General features: G+C 35.9%; 1 protein-coding gene across 6 annotated transcripts in view; it reads right to left on the minus strand.

Annotated features, from left to right (window-relative positions):
- COP1 (COP1 E3 ubiquitin ligase) overlaps positions 1–24,782 on the minus strand; it is a 209,089-nt gene that overhangs the window by 52,113 nt on the left and 132,194 nt on the right. For 5 of the 6 annotated variants that reach the window (XR_011390253.1, XM_051856979.2, XM_051856982.2 and 2 more), the window contains 4 exons: positions 21,840–21,983; positions 18,278–18,386; positions 17,829–17,910; positions 9,912–10,028 (listed from right to left, as the gene is read on the minus strand). Coding sequence is in view for 5 of the 6 variants with exons in the window: in XM_051856979.2 (XP_051712939.1) it covers positions 9,912–10,028; positions 17,829–17,910; positions 18,278–18,386; positions 21,840–21,983 (452 nt within the window). In the remaining variant the exon portion in view is untranslated. The remainder of the gene's footprint in view (positions 1–9,911; positions 10,029–17,828; positions 17,911–18,277; positions 18,387–21,839; positions 21,984–24,782) is intronic. The other variant, XM_051856981.2, reaches the window with a different exon arrangement.

The following is a 24,782-nucleotide window of genomic DNA, read 5'->3' on the forward strand; positions in this document are numbered from 1 at the left end:
GGGCTTGGGCCCCTGCACCTATGTGGGAGACCTGGAAGAAGCAACTGGCTCTTGGCTTTAAATTGGCCCAGCTCCAGCCATTGTGGTCATCTGGGGGAGTGAAGCAGAGGATGAAGACTTCTCTCTCTCTCCCTCTGTAACTCTGCCTCTCAATAAATAAATAAATCCTTTTTAAAGAAATAAATGTTAAATTTCTGCAGAAGCTCTTTCTAATATAATCTTTTCCTTTCTCTTCTAAGAAGGAATTCTTTAAAAAGATTTATTTGAGAGGCAGATGGCTAAGCACTATCCTTGGAGTTATATATTCATTCCCTTTTTTTTCTTATGGTTTCATCATCAATGCATATACTTCTCAATATTATATTATTTACATGCTTGTATTACCTGCTTATAAATTGAACAGTATTGGTGCTCTTCTGTGACTTTTTTTCACTCAATACTTAGGCTGCTACTCATTCACACTAATCGATGCACCTGTAGTTTGTTCATTTTCACAGTTGAATACATTCCACAGTATGAATGTCCTATGAGCAAACACTTATACCAGATTCAACTTTTAACCACTGCAAACTATGCACCATATCCACTATTTATCTAGGGCAGGGTTTCTTACACTTTAAGAGTATCTAAGAATAACCTGGAAAGTCTGTTAAAACTCAGGTTTTTGGGGTCTACAACTTCTTTTTCTGCCTTTTAGCTGGCTAAAATTCTCTATGCTTTTTTTCCTCCTTCCTTTGGACTTGACAAATATTCTATTTCCTCTTCCTCCCAATCACAGACTGGTTTCCTATTTTGATTCTATTATTTTCATGGTTCCTCTGAAATGTATATCACATATGTATTTCATACAGCAAAAGTGTTTTTGTAGCAAATACTAGTTTTGAAAACCATATGATGACAGTATCTATTACATTACTAATAGTCAAATAGTAGATGTTTAGTGTTAAAATATATCTACATATAATTTAGATAAAAATTTCTTGTGAGCTCAGTTTTTCTATGATCTGGTGAGAGTTATTTATAGCCTGGGAGGAAAAACAGACACAAAAAGGTAGATTTGCTAGATGTTTCCTAGTTATTTTAGATTACAGCAATCTCAAAAGTAGCCTTTATTCATAATAATAAAGTGCTTCTTAAATACTGGCTTTATGTATGCCTCTTCTATTTGAGTTCACTCCTATTATTGGAGAGAATGAAAATAAAAGGTCTTCTTTCCCCTATTATTTATGTGGTATAGATAAGGAAAATACATATTTATGAGAGCTATGACATTAATCAAAATTTTTCAGAATGCTATGATATTAATCAGAATTTATTAAAGAAATATTCAGCCATATGATTTATTTAAAGGAGAAGGAAAAGACACCATCCTCACTGGCAAACACTGCATAAAATAAAAGACAAGGCAGATTAATGAGTGTAGTAAACTTAAAATGTTACCCATTATTTCAATAAGATGTGAAAACATAATAAAAGATATTCTAAGAACATACCTATCTTACCTAAGGTCCTCCATGCAACCTCCATAAAATGAATTAAATTAGGTTTCACAGATCAAATGAAAGACTAGGTTCTTTATTTTAAGATTTGTTCATTTATTTGAAAAAAACAGAGGGAGGGAGAGAGAAAGAGAGATCTTCCCTCTGTTGATTCATTCCCTAAATACCTACAATAGCCTGGGCTGGGCTAGGCTGAAGCCAGAAGCCAGAAGCCAGAAGCCTAGAACTCCATTCAGGTGTCCCATCAACCGTTGCCTTCTTGGGTTTATTAGCAGCAAGTTGGATAGGAAGCAGAGGAGTTGTGCTTCCAACAGGCACTCTGAATTGGGGTGCAGGACTCTAAAATGGCAATTTAACCTACTGTGCCACCACATCCATCCCAAGACTAATTTTTTAAGTTCAAAGGAATTCATTATTCTTTAGTGATTGTGAAGTTAGGGGGAAGAGAGTGATTAGGGTAGTTCACAAATTGACTTCTGAGATTCAAAGCCTAAAATTGAGTTTTACACATTATAAATATTTATTCTTTGGATCCTCCCCATTAAGAAAGGACAAAAAAAAAAACTGCTCTAAATAAATAAAAAATACTTACTGGCTTATTAGTCAAGAAAAGTTACCTATCTGTGACAGAAAGGTATTCAAGGAACTCTTAACAGTAGTACCTCTGGAGGGTAGTTTAATCAAGTTTTGTAAGGGGAACCTAAGCATTATTTAAAATGTGTGAAAGTTAGAATGAGGATATAATCTTGTGTTATTAGTATAAATATAGGTAACTTTAAGTGAATATATACATTTTTAAAATGGAAGAATATGTAAATAGGTTCAGATAGCTTTCTGAGAATCGAGATCTTCATGAAAGATGTTTTACCACAATCAGTGAGATTTTCAAAAAGTGAAAACACATGAGGAAAGTATAATATTGGAGCAGATTACAAAGGGCCTGGAATGGAAAGCAAAAGAATCTGTATTTTTAAGCAACAAGAAGTTGCAGAAAGTTTAAGAGTAAAGGAAGTAATACTGAAATTAAATCAACCAAAATTTCTTTTGAAGACTAAGAGTTCTCACATTCCAAATCACAAAAAACTAAACAAGTTAAAACAAATGTTTGTGGAACTGTTTAGTGTACTGAGAGTAATGAAATGTTCACAGTAACTAAAATTGAAAATTTTTATTAATATGGTAAAATAGCACATTTTAGTCTTGTTTGTTTATTCTAGGAATAGTAATCCTTCCTAAGGATTTTTGTTATTACATTGTAAGTCATAATGAAAACAGAATAATACAATTTTTTTTACTTATAGCAAAAATTTCTTTTTTTTTCAAGATTTATCTATTTATTTCAAAGTCAGAGTTATAGAGAGAGAGAGAGAGAGAGAATCAGAGAGAGAAATCGTCAGTTTGCTGGTTCACTCCCCAGATGGCCACAATAGCCAAGGCTGGGCCAAGACAAAGCCAGGTACCAGGAGCCAGGAGTCTGCTCCAGATCACACATTGTACCACATTTCTAAGAGGAAAATTATTATACTTTAAAGAGAACACCTTAAGAACCCCATATTTCTTATCTACAATATCAATTAATTAATTTTCTTATCTATAATATTAACACCAACACATTTCTTACCTATAAATATTAATGAAATTATCTATAATATCAATTAATCTATGTTAATAATTAACAATATCTATAATAAATTAATATCTATAATACTGATATGTCACAATATTAATTATAATATCAATAAATAACATTAAATATTGATTCTATAAAATTATAAGATACTTCAACTTGGTTTGCAAGTAAATGTACAATTCTACTACAACAATGGGGTTGCTGGGAATTCTATTCACTTTAGTCTTTTTTTAGTTACACAGAGAAAAGAGAGGCAGAGAGAGAGAGAGGTCTTCCATCCAATGGAAGCCTATGATAAATTTATAGTCTATGGAAGATGAAATGTTAAGAACTATATTTCCCAGATCCTCTTGCAGCTTGGCTTCTAGACATGAATTGGAATGTACCAATCAATCACTCTTATGTAAGGTCCAAGGCAGGTTTTGTGGTCAAGTGTCTGCTGCAAGCACCATTATAAAGTTGTGAGGGTTTTCTGCTGTGATGCTCCGGTGTCCACTCTCTAGCTCTGTGGAAACTGCAGTGAAGAATTTCTAATCCTTTAATTACAGCAATAGCATCATGCTCTGAATCTTAACAGCTTCAGTGGATGAAAGAGTAGTAAGAGCTCTCTTTGCCTATCCATTCTACATACAGCTAAAAGTCATTCTAGGGGCTCTGACCCATGGAATGATGCTCTAGCCCTTCCGACAAGTAGCCTTGGGTAAGACAGTGGTAATAGCCTGTGTTCTGGCCAGAAGCCTGTTCCATCCACGGACCTCCTCTACACATGCACACTGACATACCTTGAAGAAACTAACAAATATAAACGAAGGCTAGACTGACAAAAATGACACAAGAGAAAAGACATGATTACAGTCAGGGCATGATAAAAATAAAAAAAGGATTCCAAAGAAACGTTATAAACAACTTTTACCAGCAAACTAGAAAACTCAGAATAAATTGACAAATTTCAAGGAACAGAACAGCTTCCAAAACTGACTTCAAGAAGAAACAGAAAACACAAATTCTTCTAGAAGTAAAGAAACTGGATTAGGAATTTCAAATCTTCCCACAAAGAAAAGCTGAAACTCAGATGGTTTCTCTGATGAATTTTACCAAATATTTCAAGAAGAAATAATACTAATTTTTCAGACTCTTCTCAACTCATTCTTTGAAATCAGCAAACCCTGCTATAAAAGGGAAAAACCATTACCTAAAAACCTGATGAATAACTTTTATACACACACACTGATGCAAAAATACTTAACATATCTGCAAACTGAACACATAAAAGGTATTTTACATAAGGCCAAGGTGGAATTTTCCAAAGGAATGAAGAACTTGTTAAAAATTTTTTTAAACAGTGAACTAATATAATATAATATAACACTAACATCTCAAGAAAGTACTTGACAGAATCTTACACTTACTGACAGCAAAAAACATTTAGCAAACCAGAAATAGATGAAAGATTACTCAAATGATAACGTTTATCTACAATAATACCCACAGCTAGCATTATACTTAATTATGAAGGACTAAATAAATGCTTGGCTTCTAGGATAAGAGTAACTCTTGCCACTTCTATTGAAAACTGTACTTTACCTTACACCTAATGCAAAAATTTAAAAAGGCATTCACAAATTGCCTTAATTTACAGATAATATGATTCTACATATAGAAAATCCCAAGAAATTCACAGTAAACCTATAAGAAATAAGAGTAACAAGACTTAGGATACAAGATCACCACACTGAAAAAACTGTAGTTTTGTACACTAGCAACAAAATAATGCACAGATAAAATTGAGAAACAATTTCATTCACATGAGAACTGAAAGTAATAAAATACTGAAAAAATTCAACAAAAGTTCATCATATATACAAAGAATATTACAAAACATTTATGCGACATTAAAAACGGTAAGGACAGTTAAAAGCAGAGAGAAGAGTACAGTTTATGGATATAGATATTAAAAACAACAGCAATGAAATATAACAGTTTATCAAAAGAATTCAATAGAGAAATTCAAGAAGGCAGAATAGTGTGGAAGCTCACTATTCTAGTCTACAGAAAGATAGTTAAAAGAAAAGTGGAGAGAGTGCAATTTCAGAGAAGTGTTAGGGAGAAAACAGCAAAGGAAGCTCCACACAAATGAGACGGTCACTGTGGACCTATGTGGAGGGTGTGCACATGCACAACTCAGGACTCCAGCAGTCGAGAGCCTCTGCACCAGCTTTAGAGTGGGGCCAGACCTGACTGCAGCAGCCCAAGCTATTAGTGATAAAGACGCAGGAAGACCCTGGCTCAAGTCTGGGTTGGAGCCCTGTGGGGGACAGAGTACTTGTCAACTTAGAGGAGAAAAAAAAGGAGGCACATTTCTCTCTTCCCAGACACCCTGCACTGGCATCCTGTAACAGGCCAAGAGAGTGCAGGCACCATTTTGGACATACATAACAATTTTGTCGGCTCATGTCCATGTGCCCAGCAACCAGCCAAGAGGAGACATCTGGGACTGGCTGGGAGAACAGACATGGGGCTGTGTGGTGGGACTGTGAAAACACTATGGCTGTGTGGGAGAAGCTGGGACTTTGGGCAGTCACTGTGGAAGGCTCCACATACTTGGGGCTCCCTGATTCCCTGGTGAGGGTCATTGCTGCAGGATCCGTGCTCACACTGAGGACTGCATGGATTCTTTGGTTCTTGTGGCAGTGCAGATGTAAATTGTACCAATGGGTTAGCGCCAAGGCATTGGTCTCCTTTGAGGTGAGGGGGTGAGCGTGAAAATATGCCAAGAGAGCAGAATAAACTTCCCCTCTGATTAAAAAAACAAAAAGACAAACAAACAAACAAAGGGGGAGATTTACCATACCCAACTTGGTTGTGACCTGGGACACTTCCTTCACCCTGGAGCAGGGAACAGAGCTCTCTGGCTACACTCACCACATGCCTCTGGGTATTCACTCAAAGAGGGGACTAGCCACTAAGCCACAGAGGCATAGTCCAAAGATAAAAGCCATTACAAGGAAAACAAACAAACAAAATCAACAAGTATCTCCACAAAAGTCTAATAAACACAGTAATTCAAGAAACAAGAACAAGACAACATAATGCCTCCAAAAGAATATGATACTACAATACTACAATACTACAAAGTGAAGACAAAGAGATTGAAGAAATGCCAGAAATCAAATTCAAAGAATTGATCATAGGATAACTTACATTAATCAAAGCCAAGCCACGAACTCATGAAATCTGAACATGACATGAAAGAAAATTTCTCTCATGAAATTGAGATTTTAAACAGAAATTGAAATGAAATATTGGAAATGAAGAATTCAATAGAACAAATAAAAAATGTGGTGGAAAGCCTTAACAGCAGAGATGGTGAAGCACAAGAAATATCTGAGTTATAAGACAAATCTCTGGAAATTTTATAGTCAGACAAAAAAAAAAAAAAAAGAATAAGAAATTAGAAAACAAAAAAACAGTGTTGGAGATTTATGGGATACTATCAAATGAACCAACATACGAGTGTTAGAAATTCCTGAAGGCATGGAAAGAGAATGGATTAGGCAGCCTTTTTATTAAAATAATTACAGAAATAAAGGGATGTCCCAGTACAGGAAGCACACAGAACTCTAAATAGACATGACCAGAAAAGTTCTTCACCATGACACTCTGTAGTCAAACTCTTCACAGTAAAACATAAAGAAAAGATTCTAAAATGAACATGAGAGAAACGCCAGATTACTTTCAGAGGATCTCCAATTAGACTCACAGCAGACTTTTCATCAGAAACCATACAGGCTAGGAAAGAATGGCAAGATAATAGTCCAAGTTTTATGATAAAAAAAAAATGAACACAGAATACTATGCCCTGAAAAGCTCCCATTCATGAATGAAGGTGAAATAAAGACCTTTTATAACAAACAGAAATTGAAAGAATTTGCCACCACTCATCCAGCCATATGAAAGATACTCAAGGATGTGCTACACAGAAACACAGAAACATGATCATCATTATGAAAGAAGGTGAATGTAGAAAATGCCCCAGTAAAAGTACAAAGGAAATTCAAAGTCAACAATAGGAATATTTATGGCAAAATGGCAGGGCCAACTCTTTACTTATCAATAGTCCCCTTGAATGCATATGGCCTCAACTCTTATGTTAAAAGATACAGACTAGCTGAACGGATTAAAAAACAAAATCCATCTATTTACTGCCTACAAGAAACATACCTCACCAACAAAGATACATGCAAACTAAAAGTGAAAGGATGGATAAAGATATTCCATGCTAACAGAAACCAAAAAGGAGCCATCCTAATATCAGTCAAAATAGATTTTAACATAAAAACTGTTAAAAGAGACAAAGAACACTATGTAATGATTAAGGGATCAATTAAACAGGAAGATGTGACTATTATAAGAGTATTATATATGAAGAACACAGATGCAAAAATCCTCAACAAAGTATTAGGTAACCAAATCCAACAACACATTAGAAAGATAATTCACCCAGACCAGGTGGGATTTATCCCAGGTATGGAGGGATGGTTCAACATTCACAAATCAATTAATGTGATTCATCACATTAACAAATTGAAGAACAAAAACCTTATGTTATCTCAATAGATGCAGAGAAAGCATTTGATAAATTACAATACTCATTCATGGTGAAAACTCTAAGCAAACTGGGTATAGAAGGAACATTCTTCAACACAATCAAGGCAATTTCTCACAAACTCACGGCCAGCATCTTATTAAATGGGAAAACATTGGAAGCATTCCCACTGAGATCCAGAACCAGACAAGGATGCCCACTCTCACCACTGCTATTTAATAGAGTCCTGGAAGTTTTAGCCAGAGCCATAAGGCAAGAAAACAAAAATCAAGGGGATACAAAATGGGAAGGAGGAAGTCAAACTATCTTTATTTGCGGATGACATTATTTTTTATATAAGGGATCCAAAAGACTCCACTAAGAGGCTACTGGAACACATAGAAAAGTTTGGTAAAGTGATAGGATATAAAATCATCACATGAAAATCAATAACCTTTGTATACACAGACAATGCCACGGCCAAGAAAGAACTTCTAAGGTCAATTCCATTCACAATAGCTACAGAAGAACCCCAAATACCTTGGAATAAATTTAACCAAGGATGTCAAAGATTTCTACATTAATAATTACAAAACATTAAAGAAAGAAATAGAAGACACAAAAAATGGAAAAATCTTCCATGTTCATGGGTTGGAAGAAACAATATCATCAAAATTTCTATACTACCAAAAGCAATTTACACATTCAATGTGATACTGATCAAAATAACAAGGACATTCTTTCAGATATAGAAAAAATGATACTAAAATTCATATGGCAACACAGGAAACTCTGAATAACTAAAGGAATCTTACGCAACAAAAACAAAGTTGGAGGCCTCACTATACCAGACTTCAAGACAGCCTGTTACTGGCACAGAGACAGACGGATGTATCAGTGGAACAGAACAGAAACACCAGTATTCAATCCACACATCTACAACCAAGTTATGTCTGACAAGGGAGCTGTAATCAATCTCTGGAGCAAGGACCATCTCTGCAACGAATGGTGCTGGGAAAACTGGATCTCCACATGCAAAAATATGAAATAAGACCCCTACCTTACACCTTACACAAAAATCCACTCAATATGGATTAAAGCCTAAATCTACAGCCAGATACCATGAAATTATTAGAGAACATTGGGAAAACCCTACAAGACATTGGCATAGGCAAAGAGTTCTTGGAAAAGACCCCAGAGGCACAGGCAATCAAAACCAAAATTAAAAAATGGGATTACATCAAATTGAGAGACTTCTGCAATGCAAAAGAAACATTCAGCAAACTGATGAGGCAATCAAAAGAATGGGAGAAATTATTTGCAAACTATGTAACTGATAAAGGATTAATAACCAGAATATATAAAGAGATCAAGAAACTCAACAATAACAACAAAACAAAACAACCCAGTTAAGAAATGGGCAAAGGACATCTTTCAAAAGAGAAAATACTATGCTAGCATGCCCTCCACAATAAAAGACTCTGTCTTATTCACTACCTCTTGATGAGCACTTTGTGTATAGTAGACACTCAATAAGTAACTGTTAAATGAATTAACAAGTTTCCTCTAAAAAACAAACTTGGGGAGCCGGCACTGTGGCGCAGCAGGTTAACGCCCTGGCCTGAAGCACTGGCATCCCATATGGGTGCTGGTTCAAGTCCTGGGTGCCCCTCTTCTGATCCAACTCTCTGCTATGGCCTGGGAAAGCAGTACAAGATGGCCCAAGTCTTTGGGCCCCTGCACCCGCGTGGGAGACCTGGAAGAAGTGCCTGGCTCCTGGCTTCGGATCAGTGCAGCTCCGGACATTGTGGCCATCTGAGGAGTGAACCAGCAGATGGAAGATCTCTCTTTGTCTCTGCCCCTCTCTGTGTAACTCTTTCAAATAAACAAATAAATCTTAAAAAAAAAAAAAAAAACCTTTGGATTCCTGTGTCTATAGGAAAAAGCATTGGTTCATGAATACAAACACTTTAACAAACCCATTTCTATGTACTAAAGAAATGTGACAGAATAGTATAATTAAGGGTAGAATATTAAATGAGTGATGATAGTGTACTTCATACTTCTAATTTAAAGCCTAATAATGAAAACAAAATTTAAGCCTATAAAGATAGTTATTCATTTTTAAATCTTCCTCTATCCAATCCATGATACTCAATTAACATTAAAGGAAGATAAGTCTGCCTTCATTTCTTACCTGCACAGCCGAAAGCCAAATGGTATCTGGAAGAGGGGCTAAATTTAACACAGCATACATTAGCCTTTGCCTCAATGCTTGCCACTGAGTTATCTAGATTGGTAGACCACAGCTTCACTGAGAGAAAGACAATAAAAATAAAAACAAATAACATATTAACAAATGCTTCTGAAACTTGGAAAGTCTGCTTATCAATACAGGTATCTTTTTTCTGCCAATCTAGAACATTTTAATTTACTCAGACCAAAAGCATTTAAGTTGAATGACCAAATAACAGAAGAATTTATTAAAACCACACAAGCTTAAAGTCAATGTCAAAAATCAATATAAACTGTGGATTTCTACTGAAAGATAACAAGGTCCTACAACTCAGACATAAAAGGTGCTTAACAAAGTAATCATTAGCTAGGAGGTATTCATTATGTGTACTTGTTACAGAATTCTTTAGATTATGTGTTAAGTGAGTATTGGGAAAAGTACTATACATATATCTGAAAGATGTATTATATCTATCAGAATACAAGGATCTCCAGGGTCACTTCGAAAGTGCTCTTAATTTTTAAACTAAGAATATCAAGATTTTAAAATTTTATGTAGGTATTTACTATATGATTCAAATGCATCTAAATTATAGATTATGGAATTATTTAGCTAAATTTCAAAATTTTACTTTTGCATTTGATAATCGATTCTGGTGATGTGTGTTGAAATTTAGATTATGGAAAAGAAAGTTGATTAACTGGAGCAGATCTGATCTGGAGCAGTAGAAAGGTAGCTACTGTTTGACAAAGGTATCAGAGCAAATATCACATAATTTTAGACAACAGAAACAGGACAGACATTAGAATACATGCATAAAGTAGATTTTCAGGATATAAAATGCATCTTGATTGCATCTTAGAATAAATAATGAACAGTAACCATAATAACAATAAAATCTTCCTTTTAATCTTTCAGTGTATCATAATTTCCCATCCAGGACAATACTCAAATGGGGCCCACGTACTGGTATTTTAAAAAATGTTCTCCAGGTGATTTTAAACTTGCATTTGAAGTTGAAAATCAGCACAAGGAAATGTAGATTAGTAAAATGTTAGAATCATTTTTAGGAGTATTAATACAAAAATCTTTAAAAAAGCAGTGAAACAAAAGTAACAATGGCTCCAAGAAATGCTACTTCTATGAAACAGGATTTCTTTAACACAGAGAACTAATTTCAATATATGAGATCTATGACTGGAAACCAATCCTTACTCCCTCTTTCCAAAAGCTGTTAAATCTATTAAACTTCCCAGAGAAAACTAAGATAGTCATAAGACAGCAGGAACTTTAAAAAGCAATGTTTTACTTGTTTTGTTATTTTAAAATAAGAATGATGTGCTATTTCAAGCGCTTTACAATTATTTATTTAATAAAGATATAAAACACTAAGATGAGATGGATAAAATTAAAAGTCTCCATATCAAATGTAACATTTACAGGTCAAATTATTAAGTGAACTTTGGTAGAAGTGTACTCTAACAGATGGAAGGCAAAAGTAATCCACAACAAACACACACAGGACACTTACTACAACCATTATTCCAGTAATAATCACTAATAAGCTTTATAAACAAGTGTCACCTATCTATCAAGTAAGTTTAAAATGCAAGTAAGCACAAGAAAGAAGATGTACTGATGGAATGATAGTTAAAAGTAAATTTTTTAAATTCATGGTAATTTTTTCAATGGAGTAATCATTAATATTTGTCAAGTATTACAAAGGCAGCTACCATAATTATAATTTTCTATATATATATCAGAATTTGATACAAATTTCCATGCTACAAGGATAGCTAAGGTTACAAATAGTTAAAGCTATACTGAATAGAAGAAACACATAGAACAGGAAGTTACATAAAGATTTTACTTTCAGAGTGATTACTAAATAGATATTGTGAGCGGAACTGTATTCCCCAGAAAGACATGCTGAAGTTCTAACCAGCGTCACCTTATTTGGAAACAGGGGATCTGCAGATAACACAAATATGCACAGGTTAATAGAAGGTCACGCTGGATTAGAGCAGACGCTGAGTCCACTGACCGCTGTCTTTTCAGGGAGGAGGTTTGCAGACAGATACAGAGAGAAGGCAGCCTTTTGCAGACAGGCCAGATCGCGGTGATGCAGACACAAGCCGAAGAAAGCACAAACAGCAGCTGCCAGAAGCTGGCAGGAGGCAAACACTGATCCCTTCCCGGAGTCTTCAGAAGGAGCATGGCCCTCCCAGACCTGTGACCCTGCAGGTCTTCAGCTCCATGAGAGAATACATTTCTGTCAACTTATGGTCTATTTTGTTATGGCACCTGATGAAATTAACAACAGATATGATGCCCTCCTGTTAAAAATGATTAAAATCTATTCAGTATCCTAAGATGTCATCATAGATCAAAAGATCCAATACCATAATCATTTAAGAAAATACAGAAGAAACAAAAAAACATAATATAAAAAAGATGGTCCTCAAAATAAGGAGATAGTATATAAATCAACAGAAACACACTAGCTATTATTTTCTTATTAAAAGGATGGTATCAAGGTGGCATGTACCAATGCCATCTCACTAGTCCAAGTGATCAATTTCAGTTCACAATTGATCATAATGAAAGGACTAAGAGTCAAAGGGATCACATAAACAAGTCTAGTGCCTGCTAATACTAACCGATAGAATAAATAAAGGGGAGAGCGATCCAACATGGGAAGCGAGATACACAGCAGACTCATAGAATGGCAGATGTCCTAAACAGCACTCTAGCCTCAGAATCAGCCCTAAAGGCATTCGGATCCGGCTGAAAAGCCCATGAGAGTATTTCAGGCATGGAAAGCCAAGACACTCTGGCAAAAACAAAAAACAAAAAACAAAAACCCTAAATGAAAGATCTCTGTGAGTGAGATCCCAGTGGAAAGAACAGGTCTTCAAAGATGGAGGTACTTTTCTCTGAAGGGAGGAGAGAACTTCCACTTTGACTATGACCTTGTCTAAATAAGAGTCGGAGAACTCAAAAGGCTTCCATAGCCTTGGAAACTCATGACTGGAGCATAGGGAGATTATTGATGCCATAAACAAGAGTGTCAATTTGTAAAGTCAACAACAGGAGTCACTGTGCACTTACTCCTCATGTAGGATCTCTGTCCTTAATGTGCTGTACATTGAGATTTAATGCTATAACGAGTACTCAAACAGTATTTCTCACTTTGTGTTTCTATGTGGGTGCAAACTGTTGAAATCTTTACTTAATATATACTAAACTGATCTTCTGTATATATAGAAAATTGAAAATGAATCAATATGAATGGAAGGAGAGAGAGCGGGAAAGGAGAGGGTTGCGGGTGGGAGGGAAGTCATGGGGGGGAGGGGAGCCAATGTAGTCCATAAGCTGTACTTTGGAAATCTATATTCATTAAACAAAAGTTAAAAAAAAAAAAAGATGGTAAATTTTAGTTCAGTTCAAAAATTATAAAATCAACATCTAACCATGAAAATTTCTTTTTGAAAGGTAAGTAACAATGAATTTAAAAGCATATAGCCTCAAGGTAAAGAGGTACAGTAATGAAATGAAACAAAACACATTGTACTTATTTACACGTAACTTCCTTTGGTTCTTAGTAAATAATAAAAAGAGGGATTGCTGGGAAAATCACAAGGCAATGCAGGAGGTCAAGAATAAACAAACTCTTTCTAAATACTACCTAGTTAGCTTTAGGAAATAAATCCTAACACTGAGTTACTTAACACTGAGTGTTCTACACAAGTTTCATCTCTCTCTCTCTTTTGAAGATTTACTTATTTACTTGAAAGGGAGAGTTTTACACACACACACACACACACACACACACACTTACACACAGAGAGTGAGAGAGAGATTATCAGTTGGTTCACTCCCCTCATAGCCTCAACATCCAGGGCTGGGCCGGGCCAAAGACAGGAGCCTGGATCTCCGTTTGGGTCTTCCACATGGGAGACAGGGGTCCATGTACTTGGACTATCACCTATTAACCTTCCAGGTGCAGCAGCAGAGAGCTGGATCAGAAGTGGAGTAGCTGGGGTTGAATCAGCCCTCAAGTAGGATGCTGGTGTCGCAGGTGGGATGTTAACTCGCTGTGCCACACTGGCCGCAAAATTTTATTTCTTTAATGTTACTAGGTGAAGGAAAGTTCTACTTTGCTAAAAAGTAATACTTGATTCTTGAGTTCAGTTTAAAAATACTCAGTTTTTAAAGATCCAACTACCCTATGGAATGAATGAAGCTTCTCATCTAATAATCTGTTCGGAGGTACTAGAAAAAGTTTGAACAAAATGAAATTGAGTTTATCTGGGCTCAAAAATTTTTTTAAATCCACACATTGTTTTTTCATAGCATGCATTTTTTTCAACTTTTCTGAAGCATAAAAATTTGCATTGATCATTCCTTAAACCGTTTTGTTCAAAACGATTTTTTTGAAACACACTGAACATCTGTAGTAACATCTACAGAATCTGTTTCAATATGCAAGAATTTATGGTTGAGCTTCTCAGACAGAGTTCCTTCCATGTCCACTTGCAACAAAGTGTCCTGAAAAAGAATCCATTATCAAAGAAAAATTTGACACAGAAATCTGATGTAGTAAGAAAGCCCAATTCTTCAGTGAGGATGTGTATGTATGTCTGTTATCTGCTACTCCTATAACTATTTTTACAGTACAATCTGGGTCTTACAGAAAACCATCTATATGAATAAAATGGAATAGTCATGTTTTACCGAAAATTACCATAAAATTGAGGGATATTTTCACTGTTTTATACTTCCATAAAAAGAATAAAGTACTCAACACACAGATATATCCTTTGATAATACTGCTTACCAAATATAAGTAAGCCTTTTCTTTAATGCTTCATCGAGGAGAGAATTGGAGACCTACTTCTGCGCAGCAAATTGACCTAAGACTTAGCAACTGAAAGCCACAAGCATTTACTATCTAACCATTCAGATTCCAGGAATCTCAGAGTACGCTGCATGGTTTTGGCTCATAGTCACAGGAGGTTGCAGCTAAACTGTTGACTAGACTACTAGATTCTACTAGGCTACCACTTTCAAGCTCTCTCAGTATGGCTACCGGCACAAGACTCCAGTTCCCTGCATGTGAGCTCCTAACAGTACAGATGGTTTCTCCCAAACCAATGACTGGAAAGAAAGAAAATGATGAATAGAGAGGCTGCAGTGTCTTTTCTAATCTAATTCTGGAACATATTCACCTTCATGACTACAATCCTTTCACAGGCAGATGAACACAGAAGTAAGGGGGTTAAGGGTAGCTAGATAAGCATGACAATAACAAGAAACAGAGACCTTAGGAGCCTCCTGAGATGCTGGTCACTTAAGTATTTACATTTCCTTTGGAATCAGGAAATAAAATAGCTAAGATATAACCTATAGAAAGATAGCCTCTAAAGTTCAAAATTATAACAAAGATAAAGATGACCATAATGCTACTTACTCATTAGGCTGCAGTTCATTTTAGGAAGTGGAAGTGTGTTCATTACTGATTTTTAAAATTCACGAAGTTTCAAATTCACCATTTTTGCATTAACTTGTGCAATGATTAAGGCTTTGTAACTCAAACTTTCATAAAGTCTAAACTCTTCAAACTCACATTTGAAAAATATATTTTTAAAGAATGTGCTTATTCTAATTTAAGAATAGGATCATTTACTGCAAACCTTAGTTATTTAAAAGAAAAAATATTTTTCCAAAAGATCTATAATGTTGCTTATAAAATTCCCTTCTGGTTTGCATGCTACCTATTGGCTGCTCTTCAACATGTGTATATATAGAACAAAGTAAATCATTTTGAAAATACATAGCATGACTAGGAAAAAGATAATTTATATGACTCAGTACATAATTATACAATGAAAAAATAAAAGTTTATGTAAAAAAGTAACTATTAACTTTACTAAATACAAAAATAAAATATATTTGTGTAGAATACATTCTACTAAAAGTAATTTAAACTATTTTCTAACAATAAAATTTAACTCAAAGGCAATATTTTGTAGTTAAGACCGTGAAACTGTCAAGTTATGATAAATACATTTAATTAACAATAAATAACACTCAAGATGGGTTTAAAAGTCTTTGAGCCTTTTACTGCTAGCCAAGAGAAAAAGTAAACCAACCAGTGCCAATATCTTTATGATTTTAATTTGGATAATATTGAAAAAATAAAAAGCAATTATCTAAGGAAACTAAAAAATATAAACAAAAACATTACTTTTCGTAGGAAGCTGACAACTTAAAAAGAAAGGAATCGCAGGGATCAGCGTGTAATTTTCCTGTCTTCCCCATGGCAAGTCAAAGCCAGCACCTAAAGAGCAAATGCTTAAGAAAGCCTCGGGTTGTCTGGCCACCAAAGTGTGAAAATGGGCCTCTGTAGACCATTGGGGGTGATTTTTTATTTTTATTTTTCCTTTTGCTCTCCCAACTTTTTCTCATGGGTGGGTTCATCAGAGAGCTACAACTGTGTGAGAAGAAAAATTCAGTCTTTGAAATAAGTATAAAAGGAACATCTATGGGAGGAAGAGTATGGCAGAAAACAATTTCTTTTTTTTTTAAGATTTATTTATTTATTTCAAAGTCACAGTTATGGGGAGAGAGGAGGAGGGGGAGAGAAAGAAAGAAAGAGAGCGAGCGAGTGAGCGAGAGAGAGAGAGAGAGAGAAAGTCTTCCATCTGCTGGTTCACCCCCCAAATGGCTGCAATGGCCAGGGCCAAGGCCAGGCCGAAGCCAGGTGCCAGGAGCTTCATCCAGGTCTCCCACATGGGTTAAGAGGCGCAGCCAGGACTCAAATCTACACTCATATAGGATGCTTGTGCCATGGCTGGTGGCTTTATCCACAATGCCACAGTGGGGGCACCTGTTTCTATGTCTTTGTCTGGTTTGTCCTGGGGAGAGTTACAGAGAGACAGGGAAAGACAGAGGTCTTCCATCCACTGGCTCACTACTCAAATGGCTGTAACGTCCGGAGCTGAGCCGGTCCGAAGCCAGGAGCCATGAGTTTCTTCTGGGTCCCCACATAGGTGCAAGGGCTGAAATACTTGGGGCCATCCTCCGCTGCTTTCCCAGGCACATTAGCAAGGAGGTGAATCTGAAGTGGAGCAGTTGGGATGTGAACCAGCACCCATTTAGGATGCCAGCAGTACTGGCAGTGATTTTACCCAATAGGCCCCAGAGTCGACCCCAATCAGGATTTTTTTAAGTACAGAAAACTTAATTCATAAATGTATACGGAAAGCAAAGGAAATGAAAGAGGTTAAGTAATTTTACTGAACAAAGTTGATGGACTCACACACTACTGAATTTCAAGACTTAAATGAAGCTACATATCAAGACAATGCAGTACAGGTAGAAGATGAGACTCAAAGAGACTAAAACTAAGCCCATACACATCCTTATATCAGAAATGGACATCTCTAGCAAAGAAGAGTATTGAGGGCATAGCTGAATTCACAGTTGAATTTGGTACTGCCAAACACAGAATAAACATTGTTCTCAAGCTTACAAGGATCCTTTATCAAGGTAAATCACACTGTAGGCTTTAAACACTGTATTTATGACACTATATTTGGCAATGATTTCAGACAGGACACCAAAAAGCACAGGCAATAAAAGAAAACATTTTAAAATTGGGCTTTATATAAATGAAAAAAACTGTGCATTAAAGAATATGAACAGAAGAGTTAAAAGGCAAATTATAGAATGGAAGACAATATTTGCAAATCATATACCACAAAAAGTCATTAATATCTAAAATACATAGATAACTCCTACAATGCAAGAAAATTAAAATGAAAAATCAAATTAAAAAGCAAGCAGGACTTGAATAGATATTTCAAACAGTACCTTTTGCATCATCAGAACCTGAAGCCAAGAGTTTAGGATCCATCAAATTGAAGTCAACACTCCAACATCGCTTCTCATGTTCCTGGACACAGAAGGAAGACAATGTACACTCAGAAGGAATTAAGAGTTAAAATAAGTGGAACAAAAAAAATTTTTTTGGTACCAGCTAATTTCTATGGAGGGAGTGAAATATAATAGCCCATGAAAACAAATGAAAAGTAAATAAAGATACTGAGTGGTCATGAAACACTGCTTTCAGAAATTCATTCCATGCATGCTAAAAACACGGAAGTCTGAAGAAATGCTTCAGGAAAGCATTTAGTATTACCCAGGTATCATACAGACACAAAACACACTGACCAGTGACTTCAAATCTGTAATTATAATGAATAAGAAGCTTGACAACTGTTAAGAAAAATAAATATATTAAGACTGGTATTCTTATTTACCTGATAGACTTTTGACCTCTGTCCTGTAAATCCATCCCATAGGATAACAGTGCCTTCATAATCACTGCTAGCTAACAGATTCTTATGGTAACTACTCCAACTGATACAGCTAAAAAGAAAGGTAAAAGGTATTTTATATCAACTATGTAACAGTGGAATATGAAGAATTGTAATCACTTAGAAAGATAAGCACTCTTTTTAAAAATGGTGTACATGAGTTCATAATCATTACTTTGCCCACAGCACATCCAGAAAGAAACATACTAGTAACTCCCAGATTTTAAAAACTGAAACTATCCGTTGACTGATTACTAGCTGTAAGATAAACACAAACACAGAGCTTTCATTGGCCAACTTTGACACATGAAAAATGCATGTCCATCAGTAATGATGACAAAGGCCCAGGGGGCTCAGAGCATACAGAGTAAGAGACCATGGTGAAGCCCCTAGATCTAGTTGAGCCTAATAAACTAGTGTAACTGGGCTTCTGCATTTACATAAAAAGGGTATTGACGAATATAATTTATGACCAAAATTCCAATTAAAGGCATCTAACAGAATCAAACTTTTAACATTCATGGTTTCCACTATGCTCAAGTGCTCCATAAGTCTATAACATCTAAAAATGCTTGATATTACTGAGACACATATATGAATCAGCATACAGTATTAAAGTGAATGTCTGTCAAGGAAGAAGCCAATAGCAACCAGTCAATGTAGATGACTTCTAAGCATGTGAATAAAAAAGCCTTTGCTTTCTACTAGTTGTATCTATGCTAAATTTCAGAGAGTGGTGAGTTTATTTGTACTGTAAAACAAACTTACTAGACTTTCTGGTAGAAGTTACAAGAACTAAATTTTGGATTTGGGCAGATCTGAATTCTAATTTAGATCAGCTATTTCTGTAGCTCTGGCTAATTCAGTACACTTTCATAAATGGTGTATTGATCTTTTCAGTCCCAAGTCACAGCTTTCAGCTTTGAATAGCTTCCATCATTTACCCCAAGGCACCATAAAGAAATACAAATTATGTGTTGAACTCTTTTGCTTAAAGTTAACTATCTGATCATTAAGAAATCTGAAAATTGATCTTTGTAAAACTTAAGAGTGGGAATGTGATAGGGAGGAGGAGGAGGAAGGGTTGGAGTGTGGGTGGGAGGGAGGGTGGGGGAAGTGTCACCATGTTCCTAAATCCCTATATATGAAATACATGACACTTGCATAACTTAAATAAAATAAAAAAAAGAAATACATGCACACATATGCAAAAACAGGTAGGTAGCACATTTAAACTCTTACCCATACTCCATTACAGTAACATTGACTGAGAGTGCTCGCTATGAGTCAACTACTGTGTTGAGTGCACTATGGGGATTTTTTAAACGAGAATAATCGTGTAAAGCAGATAAAACTACTATGACCTCCATTTGATAAATACGCTGTGTGAAACTGTTAAAGAGCACAGATTCTAGAACCAAGCTGCCTGAGCCTGAGTCTGAATCTGGCTCCTGCATATACTGCTATCTAACTTAGGTCTGTTATTTACCTTTCTGTGCTTTAGCTTCCTTGTGCATAAGATGGGACAATAATGGTACCTATCTCGTAGATCTGCTAAGGACAAAGCACAAAGAATTCCTGATACATAAAAAAAATAATTATTTCATATTCATGCTATAGTCTCTCCATATGGGACATAAACTGTAACAGATTCTTCTTTTATTTTATTTTATTTTTTGACAGGCAGAGTGGACAGTGAGAGAGAGAGAGAGAGAGAGAGAGAGAAAGGTCTTCCTTTTGCTGTTGGTTCACCCTCCAATGGCTGCCGCGGCTGGCGCACCGCGCTGATCTGAAGGCAGGAGCCAGGTGCTTCTCCTGGTCTTCCTTGCGGGTGCAGGACCCAAGCACTTGGGCCATCCTCCACTGCACTCCCGGGCCACAGCAGAGAGCTGGACAGGAAGAGGGGCAACCGGGACAGAATGTGGTGCCCCGACCGGGACTAGAACCCGGTGTGCCGGCGCTGCAGGCAGAGGATTAGCCTATTGAGCCGCGGTGCTGGCCTGTAACAGATTCTTGATGATATGTGCCTCTGATAAATGGGCAGGCTCACAAATTATCAGAGTCCAGTACTTTTATGAATGAATTAGAAAACAAATAGGAATGCTATGACAATTAAACTATACGGACTATAACACTTACTATATTAAGATGATTAAAACATACATATGTATATACACACTACAGATTAAACATCACTAATTGAAAAGTTTAAAATCCAAAATGCTACAAAATCTCAGACTTTTTTGAGCACCAACATGATGTCACAAGTATCATGGTCCAATGCAAATTTTGTTTCACAAATAAACTAAAAACATTACAGAAAATTACTTTTAGGCTATGTGTATTATATGTATTTGACATATCAATGAATTTTGTATTCAGCTTTGGGTTTTATTCCCAAGACATTTCATTACGTATATGCAAACATTCTAAAATCCAAGACACTTACAGTCTATCATTCATTTCAGATCAGGGATACTCTCCTGTATATATGTCATTCATCAAGATAAGGAAGGGATAAAGACAGATTTTTGAAAAATCCTCAAAGTTCTTATATCGGATGATTTTCTTATATCATTCCTTATTCTCAGTGCTCAAGAGATTTGCAAGTGATGCTTGTTTAAAAAAAAAAAAAAGGACCAAAGAGGCTGGTGTCATGGTATAGCAGGTAAAGTGGCCACCTGCAATGCTGGCATATCATATGGGTGCTGTTTGGTTCCCAGATGCTGCACTTCTGATCTAGCTCCCAGCTAATGGTCTAGGAAGGCAGCAGAAGATGGCCCAAGTGCTTGGGTCCCTGCACCCACATGGGAGACCCAAATGAAGCTCCTGGCTCCTGGCTTCAGCCTGGTCCAGCCCTGGCCATTGCGGCCATCTAGAGGGTGAACCAGTGGATGGAAGATCGCTCTCTGTCTCTTCAGCTCTAACTTTCAAATAAATAAATAAATCTAAACAAACAAAAAACCCACAAAAGGAGGTTCTAGAATTCCTGAGATTTTAGCAAGTGTATAATAAGCAGGATTCACCTCCTTTAGCAGTCTTTCAGGATTGAAAAGTACTCTTCTTAAATCACAATCACTACGACATGAAAGTTTCCTTCAATGAAAAACAGAATATCCCTGTGAAAGGAATTCTTTAGCACTAGAAACAACCATAATATTCAGAGATACATTCACACTACAGAAAAAATGGCTGATTTCCAGACATTATTCGTAAGCTACAAAAATTCTTTATTCAATACTCCACTAACAGACACATCCAATATTGACTTTTATTTGACTAAGTGAAAGAAAACTTTCATTAGGCAACTTGAAAACCAATGCTGACCCCTACAGGAGAAAAGCAATCAAAATCAATACCTATAAGAAAGATACCTGTTTTAAGTCAGTAATTCACATTCAGTCAGGTAGAGTTTCCCGGTAAGGCAGAGCAATGCCACATCAATTATACACACAGCAACTGTCACATACACACTGTCATCATGCCAAGAAAAGGATGTAAATACCTGATTTTGGAATTGCAGGTCATTTCATTCTCAGGGTAATGAATGTCCACTGCATCCTGGATGACTGTGCCATATTCATAGACTTTAATTTTCTTTGTAACCCCAGCAATTGCAAAATAGTCACAATCCCGGTCAAATTCAATACTAAAGGAAAAAAGTATATGCCTTTTTAGTAAGACTATTTACCTATGCTTGTAAGATTTATAACGACACCATTTTAGAGAGGAGTACTTTCTGTTTCTAAAGTGGGTTTGTCTAAAAGGATTAGAGATTTACTTCAAATCTGTCTAGGTCTCATCTCCAGATTAAATCATCAAGACATCAAATTATAAGCACTAGAGCACTGTAAATATCTGTACAACTGTGCTTCTAGACATACTTTTCTTTTTAAAATTTTATTTTTTATTTATTTAAAAGGCAGAGTTACAGAGAGAGAGAGAAAGAGAAAGAGAGAGAGAGAATATCTTCCATCTGCTGGTTTACTACCCAAATGACTGCAACAGCCAGGGCTGGGCCAGGCTGAAGTCAGGAGCCAGGAGCTTCTCCTGATCCTCCACATGGGTACAAGGGCTCAAGCACCTGGGCCATCTTCTATTTTCCAGGTGCATCAGCAGGGAGCTGGATTGGAAGTGAAGCAGTTGAGACTTAAACCAGTGCCTACGTGGGATGCCTGCATCGCAGGCAGAGGCTTAACCTGCTACACTAAAATGCTGGCCCCTTTAGTCACACTTTTGTCCTAGACATCTGACATGACTTTCAACTCAACTTTAGTAACCATATTACAACTCCATTAGGAAAGATTTAATGAGGTAAATTACTTCGTATACTAAAAGTATGTTAAAAGAAAATCAAAATTTTTTTCACAAATTTCAATTATTTTCCTTCCTATCATTTTGTGAAGATGACAGAATTTCACAATATTCAATGATAATCATAAATTAGTATTCAAGTTGATTTACTGGAATAATTTGGTGATGACAAAAGGGACAGAATACATATAAAAATAGAACCACACAAATTATTACTATTTATTTACAAATCCATTCCTAATGCCCCAAATACGACCCAATATATATTCTTAGACTACATACAAACAAGGTAAAATTCTTAAAATCTCCCTGTTTTAGAGTTACTTAGGAAACCCACCACTCTGGGACTTGTTTTAAATTAAGGTACTTCAGAGCAAAGCACAAAAATCTTACTGATTTTTATAGAACTTGGAACCTCAACCAAGTTATTATTATGAAACTAGCTAGGAATCTAATTGGACTAATTAAAGGAAAAGTTAAATAAATCATTTTATATATATATATATATATATACACACACACACACACTTTGTTTTTCAAGATTATTTATTTGAAAGGCCAAGTGAGAGAGGGATCTTCCATCCACCGGCTCACTCCCCTTACACTCTCAGCAGCCAGTACTATGCCAGGTCAGTCAGGAGCCAGCAACTCCACCTGTGTCTTTCCTGTGGGTGGCAGAAACAACTCCTTGAGCCATCACCCACTGCCTCCGCCTCCGAGGCACATTAGTGGGAAGCACGGAGCAGCTTGAACTCCAACATGAGATGCAGGTGTCGCACTTGGCGGCTGCACAACATCTGCCCCTCGTACAATGTTTCCTGATATGATTTAAGTGTTCTTTCTAGACACTCAGCCACAAGCCCAGAGAATACATGAGTTCTTGCAGATCTACAACTGATTAAGTAATTAACATTCACTGACTACTCACTAACTACTAAACATTTTATATCATTTAATTCTTAGGACAACCAGAAGCAGGTATTATCAGTATGCACAAGTTACAGAAGAGAAAACAGAGGAGCAGCAGAAAAGCAATATCCCCAAAGTTAAACATCTTGTAGTTGCTGAGATGGTGTTAAAAAAATCAGGTAGTCTGGCTTCAGAGCTGATGCTAATAATTATTTTCCTATATCACAATTAAAAGCTCTTATGTAAATCTCCAATTTTGAAGGCTAAAAGTTTAAACTCTAATACAACTCTACTGAATATGTCTTTTATATCTGCATATGTGTTTCTTCTCCTCAAAGCGACTAGGCAGTGTTCTGCATAGAGGAGGGTCAGGCATTCATTATGCACATAAACATCTACATGACATACTTTTCTTATGTATTGTCTGTGATATCCTTTCACAAAACAGGGATGAGTTAACAACTTAGTAAGAAGCTTGCTAAGCTGATGTTGCTGGCTAAGAAAAATGAGTGCCGATTAGAATATTTTTCTTAAAAATGCACTGAAATGTCTCATCATAGCTTTAAATTCTTCTATAATTTAATTTTTGAAAAATTTTCATTCAGGTAAGTGTCACTAAGTATCCGCAATTCAGCAAATGTTCCCTCCAATAAAATATGACTGAATAGCAATGCAATAGATTTATTTGTATAATAATCTTAATTAAAATGCTGCCTCAGCTACTAGTTTTGTACTGTGGATTCTAAAGCAGCTTGATTATATTGATGGTAACTATTCATCAATTTATACCTAAAGCTCTGTCATTAAAAGATAAATTCTGTATTTGGCAAAAAGATAAATATTAGTGTATCTGGCAAAGAACAGAGTTAACAGAATAGAAATCTTGTCTAAAAAGAGGATTGGGTATGGCTGAGACTTCATATGAGAACAAAAATTATATTATTCCTAAAAGCTTTTCTCCATCTGTAAACATCCATAGCTAACAAATTCACACATTCTGATTGCTGCACAAGTAAAACTATGCCTGTAAAAATATGTCATTATCAAAGTATTTTTAATACAAAAAAGCTTAAACACTAAATTATTAAAGTAATAGTGCAGAGACACTGCAAGCAGAAATTGACACATAAATAAAAATACTATCTGACAAAGGAATTGAAATGACAACTCAAGTAAGTCCATTATTTCTTCTGTTTTTTCCTTGTTATTTAAGACAGCACTCTCC

This window comes from Oryctolagus cuniculus, chromosome 7, assembly GCF_964237555.1.
Source record: "Oryctolagus cuniculus chromosome 7, mOryCun1.1, whole genome shotgun sequence".
Classification (NCBI taxonomy): Eukaryota; Metazoa; Chordata; class Mammalia; order Lagomorpha; family Leporidae; genus Oryctolagus; species Oryctolagus cuniculus.